Source organism: Stenella coeruleoalba (assembly GCF_951394435.1).
Source record: "Stenella coeruleoalba genome assembly, chromosome: 18".
Taxonomy (NCBI): domain Eukaryota; kingdom Metazoa; phylum Chordata; class Mammalia; order Artiodactyla; family Delphinidae; genus Stenella; species Stenella coeruleoalba.
The window spans coordinates 12,559,960-12,572,555 of NC_137164.1; the positions used below are offsets into that span (position 1 = coordinate 12,559,960).

The 12,596-nt window shown below is 37.9% G+C and overlaps 1 protein-coding gene across 13 annotated transcripts in view; it reads right to left on the reverse strand.

Annotated features, from left to right (window-relative positions):
• Positions 1–11,495, reverse strand: part of SUPT20H (SPT20 homolog, SAGA complex component) — a gene marked incomplete at its 3' end in the record, with an annotated part of 39,371 nt that extends 27,876 nt beyond the window's left edge. For 2 of the 13 annotated variants that reach the window (XM_079902616.1, XM_079902612.1), the window contains exons 1-7: positions 11,244–11,495; positions 8,726–8,821; positions 5,423–5,458; positions 4,707–4,765; positions 4,170–4,236; positions 1,374–1,503; positions 264–367 (exon numbers count right to left, since the gene is read on the reverse strand). In XM_079902616.1, the coding sequence (XP_079758742.1) occupies positions 264–367; positions 1,374–1,503; positions 4,170–4,236; positions 4,707–4,765; positions 5,423–5,458; positions 8,726–8,728 (399 nt within the window). In that variant the 5' untranslated portion in view covers positions 8,729–8,821; positions 11,244–11,495. Of the gene's footprint in view, positions 1–263; positions 368–1,373; positions 1,504–4,169; positions 4,237–4,706; positions 4,766–5,422; positions 5,459–8,725; positions 8,822–10,861; positions 10,888–10,975; positions 11,188–11,243 lie in introns of those variants that run through there. The other 11 variants (XM_079902618.1, XM_079902608.1, XM_079902617.1 and 8 more) reach the window with 11 other exon arrangements.
• Between the last annotated feature and the right edge of the window lie 1,101 nt (positions 11,496–12,596).

Here is a 12,596-nt window from a genome sequence, read left to right on the forward strand (position 1 = left end):
CATAATTTCTTGATTGTAGCTATAGGGAGATTTCCAGTGGATGAGTTAATTGTTATAACAATTTTAGAAGAATCAACTAAATCTAAACATTTCAGTAGAGCCTAAAGGATAAATATCCCACAATAAACCAATTTTCATATAGCTATGTACAATGTCTCATTTCATGTTCCATGCACTAGTGAGAATACAACTAAATACCCTTCATCACAAAACAACATATATCTAGCAAATCTAAGGACATTTTAAAGAGAAAAATTTTGTACCTGAGATTTTTCTAGGAGATCAACCAAAATAGGAGGTAATTCTTCTGCATCCAAGTATTCAAGTAATTCCCCTTCTTCATAAGGCAGTCGAATGGTCTCAGAATCTTAATTTTAAAACATAAAATTTCAGAAAGTGATCAGCCTCACCGAAAAGCCTAGGTAATAATTTAAGTAACTTCTGATAAAAAATAAAGAGAATAAAGCCAAAAGCTCTCCTAAAGTCCTTCTTTATTTAAGTCTTAAAAATAAATCACCTTACATATTGCTAAAAAACTTGATAAACTGTATACAGTTTTAGAGCAGAAAGGAGGAAACACCTAACATACTATGGAAAAACGTCTGGCACAACAATCACAGTACAAATCACAGCCAGCAGTATAGTAATCAGAATATGATAAAATTCCAACATCTGTTAACTAAAAAGTTCCTTGAAGAGTGCTTAATCTAATCTGGAAGTCAGAGGGGTAATCTGGTATCACTTCTGAAAAATGACTACTTATAGACCAAAATTCTCTTGGTGTTATACAATTAACAACCAACACAAGAAAAAATTCTTAACTAGGTAAGTTCCTTGTAGAACTCATAGTTTCATCACTGTATCAAAATTTAAATGCCTCTTTAGTGAAATCTAAGAGTATTTATATTTTAAAACTCTACTTTCATATTCACATTAATAGGAATAAAATGTTGAAAACATTTCAAAAGGCAGTGAATCTGCTTAACTTTGAAAGCTTCAGACTCAAAGTATATTCAAAGCACAGAAGAAAAACATACCTTAAAACACCTGATGCTATCTTAAATAAATAAATAGCAACAGAACGAAAGGAAACTTTGACAAGTATTTTAAAATTATGTCTTTTATAATTTAACTTCAAAGACCTCAGTCAGAATACTTTTCAAATTCCAGAAGGCTAATCACACTAGAGGTAACTTCTAATATTCTAACAAAACATCATAAAGAGAACCATTTGGAATCAAAGTCTTCTTTTATCAAGTCATCACTGATCTGAAGGACAGATCATTTAGCAGGTCAAGAAACTACTTCTAAAAGACAGCACATCCGACCGAGCAGAGGGATTTTCGTGGCTGCTGCCCTCCGGAAGTTCTTACCTGATCCATTTTTTCCCCTGAGCATCAGAGAATATCCCTCATTTCCTGGGTATAGGTTGACCACTAAACATGACAATGTCTCCTGCATAACAAGCTTCTCTAACAAGTTCACATTTCTTCTTAATTTCTGCTTTAAAAAGAGGCAGAGCTCATGAAAATAATCCAGCATAACAAAGAATGCAATCATTTAACAAAAATCAGACCTTAGTTAATCTTTTTTTTTTTTTTTTTTTTTGTGGTACGCGGGCCTCTCACTGTTGTGGCCTCTCCCGCTGCAGTGCATAGGCTCTGGACGCGCAGGCTCAGTGGCCATGGCTCACGGGCCCAGCCGCTCCGCGGCATGTGGGATCTACCCGGACCGGGGCACGAACCCGTGTCCCCTGCATCGGCAGGAGGACTCTCAACCACTGCGCCACCAGGGAAGCCCCTGACTTAATCTTTGATACTCTTTCCACATCTGTGTAAACTTAATTTTGATCTATTACTATGTTTTAGGCAAATGAATTAATATCACAAAGAAAAACTACTGATCTATATATAAAACAATAAACACACTTAAATATGTACCTGAGTACACAAGTAGCAAATATTAAAAATATTTAAAAAGGAAAACCATTAAATGTAAATATTTTTTAGAAAGATGCTATAATGTATAATTAGTTTCTATTAAGTATAAATCTACATAAATAATTTGGGGCATTTTCTTTGGTTGTACTATTACAGAGCATATTTCTTAAATATTTTATGGCCTAAATTAGATCCGAACAAGTTCAACAGCTGTAATCAGCTGAAATGTTAAACCCAAAAATATCTAACTGGTTAAAAGGACGTGAGTAATTTTCTGTAAATTCAATTTAACAGCTCCTTAGAAACCACTTTGCTAAGAAAAACAAAAAACTACCAGGGAACCTAACACACATACATCAAAATCTATTATTTTAGAAATGTATATGATTTAAAATGAAACCCACTTATAATAAATCCTTTCATCAAATCTTATTTGTGAAAGATGTCAATAGAATATGGATTTGAAAATGGATTTGAAAAACAAATCCATTTTGAGTATCATATTTAACATGCATATATATATATACACACAGTCATATGCAGAAAGAAATTATAAATTCTTGATCTATAGTCACCATAGAATCAAAAAAACTGCATTTTGAAAATAAATTTTTAAAAAGCAAAGCAAAGCAACTTTTAACCACATTGATGGGAAGTCAGAAAATGTCTTTCTTAAAGGACTAGACAGTACTTTAGTCTTGTGGGTCATATGGTTTGTATCACAACTCTATTTACCTCAAAATCAGCCACATACAAGATATAAATCAAGGGGTGCTGCTGTATTCCAATAAAAGGTCATTTACAGAAACATGTTGTGGGCCAGATCTGGCTGGTGGACAATGGCTGTCAACCCCAATTTAGCATCTTCATTTATGTCTCTCTCCTATCTTAGTTCTGTCTCTGAGGCAACGGATATGCTCATTATACTGACTGTGGTGACAGTTCATGGGTGTATACTGTGAAAATTAATAAAAGGAAACCTCAACTAAAACTGGAGTGGGGAAGGACTGCAGAGGGAGCTCTTCTGCCCCACCATTCATCATCAATTACCCCAAACAGGAAGACATTACTGATCCCACCAGGAAGAGAACTAACTTCAACTCCTAAACAGGAAATGCAACTCCTTTACTTCCCCAACTAGGGGAAGGGAGACTTTCTTCCTCCCAGCAACAAGCTCAGTGAATGGGAAAGGACTGCAGCCCAGCCAATGGAAAACACCTGTAGCTCAGCCAACAAAAAGCCATCATTTCTGGCACTTTTACTTTCCTCCAATGAACTCTCATTTTTTCCTTGCTGATAATTTTCTTTCCTTGTCCTGCCCTCCTTACAATAAAAGCCTTCCATGTTGTTCAACTCCTCAGAGTATCTCTGCCAGATGAGATGCTGCCCAATTCATGAATCGTTTAATAAAACCAATTAGATCTTCAAGTTTATTCAAATTTTGTTTTTTTTAATACACGTCAAAACTTATAAAATGTATACTTCAAACATACTCAACTTGTTGTATGTCAACTATATCTCAATAGAATTTATGGAAACCATACCGTAAGATTTACTCATGGTTTCACAATTATTCTTTTCCTAAAGATTTTAAAGGTTAGATACTACTGGAATTCCACTAATTTTTTGCCTAAGAGGTATTCATTTTTAAAGACAGACAACAGAAGCTCAGTAGAGCCCTTTAAGGCCCTTACGACCTGAGGGTCCAAAAGATATCAAGAAATCAATTTCTATTACAGTTCTACTGCCCATACTTTCATGCTAAATAAAAATGAATTAAGTTAACCTGGGCATAAACTAATTTTTCTGACCAAATTCACATTTTATTATCACATCTAAATTTCCTACATATCCTGTAATAGTTTTAACTTCCCAGTGCAACTCACCATGAAGAAATAGGTTAATTTTCTCCTGTCTTCAGTCTACAAATAACTTCTCAGGAAGAAAAAGATGCAAAAGGTAATATATATGGTGGCTTTGCTTCTTCTAACTTCCCAATGAGATAGTCTGTTACTCAGCAAACATGGTTCCCCTCTGCTACCTAAGTAGGTGATCTCTGCCATGTGCCAGATTAGCCAGAGCTCTGGTTTAGCTGCAGAACTGGCTAGTCTGGTTAGAAAAGATATTTGTTCACTAACAAAAATATAAATCATTCAAATCTAATTCCTTCAAATTTCTCTCTTCCACTACATTTAAAAAGTTGTAATAACATAAAAAATTTATACTTACCTTAACCTCAGGCTCTTTTTCACATTCTTCAATATATAAATCATAAAGTTTTTGAAATATTGATTTTCTAAAATTTAATAAACAAAGGCAGTATACAAAGTAATGTTAATATAATATAATCATAAAATAAACATTTTGAATTTTCCTGTAATTTTTCCTCCAATTTCCCAAAAACTAGGGGTGAAGTGGGGTTGGATATGGTAGCTAACACCAACCTAGAAATTTCTAATACAGTTGACCCTTGCACAACACAGGGGTTAATCCTCGTATCACTTAGAGTCGGCCCTCTGTATCCGTGGTTCCTCTGCATCGACAGGTTCAACTAACCACTGACCATGAAGTACAGTAGTGTTTACTACTGAAAAGCATCTGCAAATAAGTGGACCTGCACAGTTCAAACCCACATTGTTCAAGGGTCAACTGTATATGCAAAGTACCCAGAACATTTCTAGCTCAGTGTCTAGGAAGAATGAAATAAATGATGGCTATCATCATATTTCTGTGAGTCTAAGATATCAATTAATTAAGCATTCATACCTTCCACTAGATAGATATTTCCTTTTAGGAGGTCTCTGTCGGGCACTTTCAATGACATACTAAAAAAGAGAAGTTTAAGAAAACAGCTTGTCTTTTGCATACTTCATGAAGAACTGTATTAATAAATCGTGTAAGGCTAAAAAGGCTGTTCAGTCACTCAAGTCTCTGATGCATATTAAATCATACCTTTTAGGGCAACCTACTTAATTTCTAAATATATGTTACAAACAAGTGAAATTTAAACTGCACTAAAATTTAGCACAATATTTACTTACTATATTATAAGCAAAATCATAAGAGTTTCACCACTGTGATTTCACAGGTTAGCAATATTTTCAATGTTTTATGGTTGTTTAGAATATGCATAGCATACCCAATTACAAGGACTCTATGTATTTGAGCTATTTTCCCCTTTAATTGAGCAGTTAGAATATCTGTTAAAACAGGAAACATAATTTTAGAAACTCTATGACCTTGTTCAAATGTTTATTCCACTGTGTTATTCAATTTCTATTCCACAGCATTATTATCTGAGCATTCTAAGTAACAGACGATCCAAACATCATCTGGTAGTTTTTATGTATTTATAGAAAAATTTGCATACTCGTCCTAATATTAACGTACTCCTTTGACAGTCACATAAGAAAATCTCTTAAAACTGAGTTCTGTCAATTAAAGACAACACTATTTCAATATGTAACTTAGTCACGCCTCACCTCCGCACGATCCAAAGCTAGTTCTAAAGCTTGTTGCTGTAAAAAGTAAATAGTGTATTTGGTAATATTAGTTATTTTCACACAAACATAATTTAATATACATATAACATTTTCTAATTAAGTGTTTAAATGTGTTTTATTTTCTAAAACAGGTCTAACATTTTTCTTTATTTCTCTCCTCCACCCACCCCATTGTATGCTCAAAATATAGCACAAAGAAAATATATGCAGTCTCAGGCACCTGATTATGACCACAAATTAGTTAAGAAATGCTACCATGATTTTCTCTGGCCATGTTTGTGCAGCTGATACAGGGCTGAGGGTTGGATATGGTAACTACTACCATTTTATAAACATCAACATTTTAAGAGCACCATTCAGGAAAATATACTGGCCATCAGGTATGCAATTAAAGTGAAGCAAAGATTAAAATCCCTTAAGCTGCTAGGAATCCTGAAAACCGAGGGGGCTGTTATGTTGGTATCTAATATCAACTTAGAAATTCCTAGTATTATTCAGAGAAACTATAATACAATGTTTCTAGGTCAGTGCCTAGCAAAAATAGAATGAAGGCTATCCTTAGCACGTTGTAATGAATTTAAGATACCATCAGTTATATGCCTGAATTATTATTTAACATTAAGAAAAACGTGCTGCCAATTATAACTGTAAGATGTCACTGACTGTAGACACATTATCACTTCAGTAATTAAAACGTAAAAGCAAATGCATCTTAGAAATGATGAAAATATAGTATTATTATTACATGTACAATTTGAGATCTACTAGTAGATCCCCATCCTTCATTGATTTCTTAGAGACCCTTATTATAAGGCAAGAGGGAGAAATAAGGTGGTTAACTGTCTTCCTCATTTGTATAGCATTCTTCTGTAATGATACCCAAGAAAAAAAAGTACTAGATTTAAAAAAAAATTAAGCAAATACACCACCACTGATTTCTTTCTGGTTTTGTGGTTTGGGTATCACATAGAGTTACAGCATTTTTCATTCACAATGACAGTCATTTTTAATTTCACTGAGAGGCAAAGAACTTTCAATTTTTATTTACAAGAACCTATATTTTTGTTTTATTTTGCAGACTCCAATACTTCAGTCTACTAAGTTGCATGGAATAAAAGCTCCTAGCACCCACCAAAATCCCAAGAGGGTAGGGAGAATAAATATTGCCAGACTTTGGAAATCAAGAAAAAGTTGAAGAGACCCTGTCCTCCTAGTCCTAAGGACGGAGAATACATATGATTATAAAAATAGTTGGCCTTTTTTCTTTTTATTTAATAGATCTTTATGGGAGTATAATTGCTTCACAATACTGTGTTAGTTTCTGTTGTACAGCACAGTGAATCAGTCATATGCATACATACGTCCCCATTTCCCCTCCCTTCCACCCTCCCTATCCCATGTCTTTAGGTCATCGCAAAGCACTGAGCTGATCTCCCTGTGCTATGCTGCTGCTTCCCACTAGCTATTTTACATTCAGTGTGTATATAAGTCGATGCTACTCTCACTTCGCCCCAGCTTCCCTCTCCCCCCCCCGCCCCCGCCACCCCGTGTCCTCATGTCCATTCTCTACATCTGCATCTTTACTCCTGCCCTGCCACTAGGCTCATCAGTACCATTTTTTTTTAGATTCCATAGATATGTGTTAGCATATGGTATTTGTTTTTTTCTTTCTGACTTACTTCACTCTGTATGACAGACTCTAGGTCCAACCACCTCACTACAAATGACTCAATTTCGTTTCTTTTTATGGCTGAGTAATATTCCATTTTATATATGTGCCACAAGTTCTTTATCCATTCATCTGTTGATGGACAATTAGGTTGTTTCCATGTCCTGGCTATTGTAAATTGTGCTTCAATGAACACTGTGGTACCTCTTTTTTTTTTTTTTTTTTTTTGATGTGGACCACTTTTAAAGTCTTTATTGAATTTGTTACAGTACTGCTTCTGTTTTATGTTTTGATTTTTTGGTCCCGAGGCATGTGGGATTCCTAGCTCCCCGACCAGGGATCGAACCTGCAATCCCCTGCACTGGAAGGCGAAGTCTTAACCTCTGGACCACCAGGGAAGTCCCTAGCTGGGCTTTTTAAACAGCAATAGAACCCCTACATATCAAGCATCTAAATGGAGTTAAGTAAAAAAGTCTAAAATATGCCAGTATTTCAAAAGTTTGTTAAAATAAATTTATACCAATTTAATTTATTAAAATATCTTATGGGCAGATTTCAATGAAACTGTTTCCCAGGATTCAAGATGGGATTCTTGAGAATAAACTATTTTCCAACATAAAAACATAACTCTGAATATGTACTCTTGACAAAAACACAAGGTTCTTTTAATTATTTTGGCCATAAAACCTTCAAGTAAGTTTAGATCAAAAAATTATAATAAACACAATCAAATGTATACTCTAGGACAATTTCAAACAGCCAGTCTTCTCAAGTAAATATTTAATCTTCTGATATCAAAACTTTAAAAGCTCCAGTGAGATATACTTGCATATGTAAACACTAGTATCGTTATATTCACTATTGCGTTCAAATACTTAAGAGGCAAGTGACTGGCTAATACGAACGCAAAATATAAGGCAAGGTCAGAACCCCACTGCGATAGCTTTTCTCTAACACTGCAAGGGTATACACGCAAGATCCCAAGAAGAGAAGATATATGTTTTTTGAGGTTTATCCAACATGGTGGTTAATGTTCATTTATCCTCTGTCAAATGCTGCTGTTTTTTTAAAACAGAAAGTGATTTTTTTTCTTTGTCTTTAATTCTTTAAAGGCAAGAGTTAAATGCCCAGCCCTAAGTATGCTTACTGACTCTAAATGGTAAGTAGAAATCTGCCATTAGAAGTTTAAAACTAATGCTGCTTAAATGTTATTTGCAGTAAGCAGGTTACATTTGTTGTTAAAAATTTTTTTAAAATCTAAATTAAGAGGAACTTTAAACTATGAGAAACCTATGCCCCCAAAACTATTTGTATTTATACCCATCCTTCTTGCCAATGATTTCGACTATAGTAAAGCAGACAGAAGTAATTATTTTTTAATACTTCACAAAAATAAGAACAGATAGATTATCTGTGTAATCTGGATATGATTTTAACACTGAGAGATGAGTCCCCTATTTTGTAGAGAAAATTTTGTATGTGATTGCTAAGTAATTTCCCTGTTAGGGTAACTTGGGCAGCTTACAAGAATATTTCTGTTTCGTACAGATACCTTTATCGAGATGAAGGAAGAGAACATTCTAAGAATATTAACATACTAAGGTGTAGCTTACCATTGTGGTATAAAATAGAGGTCCAAAAAGGAGAAAACTTATGTGCGTTGATGAAGTGGGGTGAAAACCGTACCTTTAGAAACCAGTCTTAGAGTACTGAAAAAGCAAAAATAACACAACCCTTATATTAACATAAAGCTCTCAAGAGATATGAGATTACTTAGTAATTAACAAGGAAAATTATTTGAGGCATATGTATTTCTAAGACCCTTTAAAAATAATTAGTAACAATAAAATTCATTATATGACAATCTATACACTCATTGTTGAAAAGCTGTAACTAGGTAGGGCAAAATACAGTTTGCAAGCTAAAATCATTACTCAGTTTCTTAAAAATGTTTAACACCCAGGAGAGAATGTTTTTTAATTTCTTCTATCATCACAGTTGCTGCTTTCATTGTTACTCTGGATTATTTTAACAGCCTGCCCTCTGGCCGTGGTCACTGCACCGTTCACTTTACAAATCATACATTTCATCATACCTGCTGATAAAAGTCCTCTAATGCTATTCCCCCAAATGCCCCAGGCTACATTTTCCAATGCAGCTCCAATTCTTCCAGCCTTTCCCCTCTTCAAGCAAACAAGATACACTCCTGAAGAACCTCATTCCTCTAACACAAACTCTCATCGTGGCTGCACAAGAAAGTAACCTTGGGAACCTTTAAAACGTGGGATACCCATGCTCCACCCTCCAGAGATTCTCATTAATTGGTCTGGAGTAGGGTGCAGGGATCACCATTTTTGGAACTCTCTAAGTGATTCAAAGGTGCTGCCAGTTTAACTCGACTGCTATATCCTCTCTGCTTCCCACAGAAATAGTATGTTTGCTCTGAGAGTGATGCTAAATAAAGCTTATTTTTAATCTAATTCTTTACCTAACTCCTTGTAACCACCCCTGTGTCTATACACAGCTGAGCACATCTTTAAGCGACAGAAAACACTATTTTCCGTGTTAAATTGTTTTGGCTCGCTTTGGGTGAACCCAAAGCTTAAGTTTTGCCAGTTCAGGTTTGGAAAAAAAAAGGAGGGGAGGGGGTGGAAAAAACAGGAAAAACCCCACAAACGACCAAAAACTACAAGCACCATACAGGTTCCAGGAATAATCATTTAAAAAACGAATAAGACAGTAATCCTACTCTAGAAGAGCTCATGAAACATTTACGCTGTATTTACGGTGAAAATTTTCTGATCGTTGAATCTAAAGATGAAGATACACTAGGTAGAGGCGAAATGTGATGATGACTATCTCTTGTCACTAAATTGTGGGGGATGGTGGAGAGGAAGGCTTAGTGAATTTAAACTAAGTACTAAAAAATACAATAACCACTTACAAACCAAACATTCTGACTGTATACAGAACTTACTAGAACCCTGGAAGAAAACCATTGTAATTATCATCGTCTTCATTTTACAGAATAAGGCTCTCAGAACTAGTGACTTTCCCATGATCACACAACTAGACCGGAATTCAGACCTCTCTTTTTAATATTAAGATTCTTTCTCCTAAATCTTACAACCTTCCAGACCACTCAATCCAACACCCAGTTTTAGGTTTTTTTTTTTCCCCGCGGTACGCGGGCCTCTCACTGTTGTGGCCTCTCCCGTTGCGGAGCACAGCCTCCGGACGCGCAGGCTCAGCAGCCATGGCTCACGGGCCCAGCTGCTCCGCGGCATGTGGGATCTTCCCGGACTGGGGCACGAACCCGTGTCCCCTGCATCGGCAGGCGGACTCTCAACAACTGCGCCACCAGGGAAGCCCCATTTTTAGATTTTTGAAAGCAAAACATTTAAAGGCTTCGATTCTGCTCAGACTAATAAAATTTTTTTTCTTAATTTTGACCTATTTTTACCATTATGGTTATCACCCATCGTACACGGTACTCAATCTGACTCCGAAAATCGTGATAATCACTTTCTATTGGGAGTCCTACTTCATTGTACGCAGCCCCTCCCTGGTGGTGGTTATCGGAGATGGCTTCCAGCGGCAGCTATTCGCCAAGTTTATTTCTGAACTGCCGAGAACCACGGCGAGGACCAGTAATCAATTCTGAACGTCGCCATCAATCCCACTGATTTCCTCGATCGACGTGAGTCTCCTCCAACTGCTCAAGAATTTGCTTACAACTCAGACTTTACCTGAAAAACGGCGCAACTCCACAGCGCAGCGAACAACCTTTATTCAATATGGACACCGAGAACCCCGCCCCCAAAGAAGCGCTACGCGGAATTCTTGCGAGTTTCCGGAAATACCTGTAACTGGAACCCACGGGTCAAACCTAAGATGAAAAGCGTGGCTTGGCAGCACCGCGAAAGGCAACGGAGGGACCGCCGGGAGGGCGGCTGGCTCGACCAGGCCCACCGCGTCTCTGGGGACACCGCCTTCCTGCCTCGGGCTCCGGGCCCCGGAAGCGGCGAAAAGCCACTCGGGAAGCCGCTCGCTCACCTCTGACCCCACCCCGAATCTCGCGCGCCTACCCTGTCCTCCGCAGGCGCGCCACGGCCACCCGTCGCAGCCCACCTGTGCGGGCCGCAGCCTCAGGATATCGCTGTTGGCTCGACCAGAACGCGACGCGCCGAATTCGGCGCCGCGCTGCCGGCTACGCGCCCGCCCGCCGCTCGCTCCGCTCGCTCCGCACGCCCCCTTGCCCGCACGGCGCCACAGCTCAGCCGACCGCCTGTTACGGCGCCCGCGCTTCCGATTGGCGCGCTGGGCGGGCGACCGTGGGCGGAAGCGGTAGAGGTGGGAAGGCGGGGCCGCGGCCAGGAGGCTCGACGCCAGGATGCTCTCGCCTGGGACTGGTCCTCGCGAGGCCTTTTGTGACTAAGGCCCGGTGTTGGGGCGAGGCTCACGAGCGCTTTCGCTGGTCCGGCATCCAGGTCCGTAAAACGAGAGGTAGCGTGTGGCTCTTTGTGAGGTAGGGAGCCCTGTTTAATTTATACAGTGAAAGAAACTTGGAACAAGCTTTCCTTGCTCCTCCCATCCTCATGAAAGGGAAAGACACCATTCCTGTATTTACTAGTGCAGGCCTTGCAGCCTATGATAGTTTATCAATCAAGTGCCAATGAATTTAATGCCATAAAACAAAACACCTCACTGAAGAGTTGTAAAGATTCAGGAACGGAATAACCAGAGCACATTGCAATGTCTGATTGTAATTCTGTACCTTTAAATAACTTTGGTTGTTGGGTTATAAACTTTTAAAAAATGATTATTGAAGTGAAGCTCACAGAATGTGAAATGAAACACTTTTAAGTACACAATTCAGTAGGCTTCAGTACATTCACAGTTCCGTGCAACTACCAACCATACTGGCTCCAAAACAATTTCCTCACCCTTGTTAAGCAATTATACATTATTCTTCCCTCTCCCAGACCCTAGCAGACCCCAACTGCTTTTAGACTTTAAGGATTTACCTAATCTGGGTATTTCACGTAAATGGAATATGTGACCTTTGCATCTGTCTGCATTCACATAACAATGTTTTCCAGGTTCATCCACCTTATAGCAAGTATCAGGACTTCATTCTTTTTTATGGCTAATATTGCATCTTATTTGAGTATATATACCCCAATTAATTCATACATCCAGCGATGGACATTTGGGTTGTTTACACCTTTGAGCTACTGTGAATAGTGTTGCTATGAATATTTGTGTCGAAGTATTGTTTTGAGTCCCTGTTCTCAACTCTTTCTGGCATATACTGTTAAAGAAACCTGGAATCTGACAGTAATTCAAGCGGTAAGAAAAACAGATTTTATTCAGGAACTATTGCAGTAGGGAGAAGAGACCTTAGTATAGAACTGGGTTCAGTTACAAAAACAGCATAGACAAGTAAGGATTTATAGCCAAGGTGGGGTGAGGAAACAGTGG